The following is a 3,825-nucleotide window of genomic DNA, read 5'->3' as shown; positions in this document are numbered from 1 at the left end:
TATCTGAAGATATTATAGCTCACTCTTCTTCAAATACTTTTAGAACCCGTAAGCAGAAATATCAAGTCACTATCAAAAGTGCGTTCAAATACTCTTACAAGGAAATTAGAGTTACATCTCAATCAAAAATCAAAGTACGGCAATGAAAGATACCGTTAGCTTTGTCTCGACTCAAGTCGACATTTTTATTCACTAATCCCAAAGTCAAGTAGACAAATTCCTGTCTACTTAATCATTTCTCTATATTGGTTTCTCTATATTTGTAAGCCACTTTATCTCCGAATAAAGCAACTCTTATGTGTTTACACCTATATGTGATATATTGTATTATTTACCACCTCCAGGCTCTAACACATTGGTCTTTTGAGTTTTTTCATTTGTCAGGTATTTAAAACTGATTTGTGTTGATAAGTTGGTTGATCATCCATATTTCACAAGGTCTAAGGCCCACTAAAGATTCCTTCCCCGATAAAATTTGCAAAAAGAAAAGACAACAACGGGGGGTAACAATGATGAGATTGACATGAATGATGTTGTCGTGGCTCAACCCGCCGTTGCTGATAAAAATGAATTAATTATTCAGTTGATGCAACAAATCGCCGAAATGAGGGTCGAATGCAAAGAATGCAAGATGTGTCTAACCCAATTTCATCCTTCAACCCTCCAAGAGATAGAAGACCTCCACTCCACTTTCCTCCACCAAGCACGGAACAGGTTCAAAACCTTCTCTCTAACCCTACTCAAAATCCTTCAACCATTGACTTAACTACCCCCAATCTCCGTCACGCCACCACATCGTGTCAAGCACCATAACATCCTCAAAATACTAACCTTCAAATCCCCATCTTCCTCAAAACCAAAATGCGAACAATGCTCAAATCTTCCCCCATCTTCAAAACCAAAATGTCGATCCTCAAACTTTCCCCCAAAATTATCAAGCCACTCAAAATACCCAGAATCCTTCCATTGTTCCACCCATACCTCAAAAGACTACTTTCCAAATCCCAACTTCAAACGAACCTTATGCCAACTGTTTCGAGCTTGATCACTATAAGGAACAGGAGAGAGAGTGGAGATCAAAAGAAGAGGTAGTTAAGGTGAATATGAAAGAAGAGATCAGGAAAGCCATGAAAGAGTTGCACTATATTTCCGAAGTCGATGGATTGAGCTATAAGGATTTATGCATTCACCCGAATCTCGACCTCTCGGAAGGGTTCAAAGTGCCAAAGTTTGTCACCTTTAACGGAATAGGAAATCCTCTAGCACATCTGAAAGTTTATTGTGATCAACTCGTGGGAGTTGGCAAAAACAAAGCATTGTTGATGCGTCTCTTCGGTCGAAGTCTAAGTGGAGAAGCTCTGGAGTGGCTTACATCACAGGAGCTGAAACAATGGAAAAGTTGGAATGCACTCGCAAAGGATTTCACAGAGAGATTCGGACATAACGTAGAAGATGCCCCAGATCGCTACTACTTGGAAAAGATCAAACAGAAGTCTACAGAAAATTATCGAGAGTACGCTTTTTGTTGGAGAAAAGAGGCCGCGAGAGTTCAACCTCCAATGTCCGAGCATGAGATCACCGAAATGTTCATTCTTACTCAGAAGCCTGAGTACTATGAAAGAATGTTGTGTATGATGGGACAAAAAATTGTCGAGATTGTCAAAGTGTGAGAAGCTTTGGAAGATGGTTTCAAGACTGGAAAGCTCACCAAATTTACCGCATTGCAATCTAATGGAAAATCTACTAGAATTAGTGATATGGATAAATCAAAAGGAAAAATGGAGGAGGTAAGTACGGTCACGGCAACTCATGTGAGGTCAGCTTCTCAAAGGAAATATCGAAACCATAATGTCAATCAGGAAAAATTTCCTCGCCCAAAATTTAGGAAGGCTCCTAAAGTGTTAACACTATTAAGGGAATCTCAAACTCAACTTTATGAAAGGTTGAAGGCAATGGGTATGCTCTGTCCTATAGAAGGAAGACCAGCCAATCCTTTGGGAAAATTTTACAGGGCTGACCACATATGTGCTTATCATTCAGGAGCCGTCGGACACGACACAGAGAATTGTTCAACTCTGAAACACAAGATACAAAACATGATAAACAACAACTTGATCAATATTGATGAAACCACCTGAATGGATGACATATGGGATACTCAAGAGCAAGTACAAGACATTTCTGAATTGAGTTGTTTGAAGATATTCATCATCAAAGGTCGAGAAGAAGAATGCCCAATATTGCCAAATTTCGCAAATGAAGTTTTGTTACCTTTCTTTTGAAAAAGTATCACACATTTCTTGTTTGAACTACGTTCGACCTGATTTCTCAAGAATGATATACGTAGGCGGCCTATGTCGGCCTCGGTCGTTTCATTATCTAAACTTCCTATTTTGGTTAATCCTTGAGAGGGGAACTACGTTTGACCTGATTCCTACTCCAATGGGATACGTAGGCGCCACAACGGCTCGGTCATATACCTAGTAAGATTTCCAGTTCTCTTCATAATGGAAACTGGACAGAATATTTGAGAGGATCTCAAAAATTCATTTGAAGTTGGACTTCTTTAACAAGTCAAGACAGAAGATAAAATTCTACGGAGATTAGCTTTGGGTGCATCTCAAAAATACGATAGACTAGTTTGCAACTGGGACAGAATTTTTGAGATGATCTCAAAAATTTCACATATATCATTTGTTACTTATTGAAGTAAACTGGGACAAATTTTGAGGAGGGGCCTCAAGATTCAAGAATGAGCAACCTCATAATTAATAGAGAAAATTATGAGAGTTCTTTTATATTTTAGACCGGGACAATTTTTTTTTGAGGAGGGTCCTCAAAAATTCCCTCAAATATGTCATATAAAGAATGGGCGAGCGTGTAAGCAAACTGCAACAAGGAGCATGGAGACAAGACCAACACAGATCACTCCTTCAAACTGAGAATTTTTCTTTGGATGCAGGAACATTGAGGTCACAAAAATAGCTATATAAAGCTGTCAAGAATGACAAAAGGCGTCGTTGCACCCATCGTGGACTCATCAACAAAACCTAGAAAATCTCCAATCTCATTTTACCTCTATTTCTTTGTATTGCCTCAAGTGATAAAAAAGTTTCTTTTTTATCTTGCAGAAATATTAAGGCCCAACGCTGATAGATTCTTTCAAAGTTGCAAGAAACAAAGTGCAAGAGGATTGCTAGTCATGAGTCATGATCAAAGTTACCGTTGGACTCATCATATCCTAATCTGGATAAGCCAAATGACTCAATTTAGTTCCTCAACTTTACTTTTATTCTTTACCTCATCATCGATACTAACGTTTGGTGTCGAGCTTTGCAGGTGATAGTATTGATAAAATCAAAAGTCGTATATTAAAGCGACATCAAATTTTGAAGATGATCAAAGTGACACTAATTTAGAAGTGTTGCAAAGGAATTTGCCGAGTCCATCACATCAGAAAGATGATGGTGACCAATTTCTCCTTGACAGTCAAAATTTGAATTGTTACAAGTTTTCGATAAATGATAAGAAATGACTGCAACAAACTCAAATTTTTTTGAGTTTGTCAAGGAAGACGAGAGTGTCTTTATTTTATCGTGAATGAATTAAGTCATTCACCTCGATAATTCTTTCTTTTAAATAACAAAATCATAGTCGCGACGTGCAAAAACGTCAATTTTGTTTTTAGTATGTTTGCCGCGTAGCAATTTCGGCGTACTTTGTTTCTTGAATATGTCAGAGTCACAATTCTAATTTGTTGCGTATCCACCCCATAAGTGGATTATGTGTTTTTATTGGCCAATAAAAGACTTTAGCATATAATTT

At 37.9% G+C, this 3,825-nt stretch overlaps 1 protein-coding gene across 1 annotated transcript; it reads left to right on the top strand.

The window, feature by feature from the left end:
* Positions 1-1,103: 1,103 nt before the first annotated feature.
* LOC138340348 (uncharacterized) lies at positions 1,104-1,670 on the top strand. Its single transcript, XM_069292063.1, has one exon. It carries the CDS (start codon positions 1,104-1,106, stop codon positions 1,668-1,670), a length of 567 nt encoding a protein of 188 aa, XP_069148164.1.
* The last annotated feature ends 2,155 nt before the right edge of the window (positions 1,671-3,825 follow it).

This window comes from Solanum lycopersicum, chromosome 12 (genome assembly GCF_036512215.1).
Source record: "Solanum lycopersicum chromosome 12, SLM_r2.1".
Classification (NCBI taxonomy): Eukaryota; Viridiplantae; Streptophyta; class Magnoliopsida; order Solanales; family Solanaceae; genus Solanum; species Solanum lycopersicum.
The sequence above is the reverse complement of the archived record's forward strand: the minus strand, read 5'-3'. Positions and strand labels throughout refer to the sequence as shown.

Excerpts from the sequence above, each read along its gene's own strand:
- LOC138340348 (XM_069292063.1), top strand. The coding sequence starts at position 1,104 with ATGAAAGAAGAGATCAGGAAAGCCATGAAAGAGTTGCACTATATTTCC.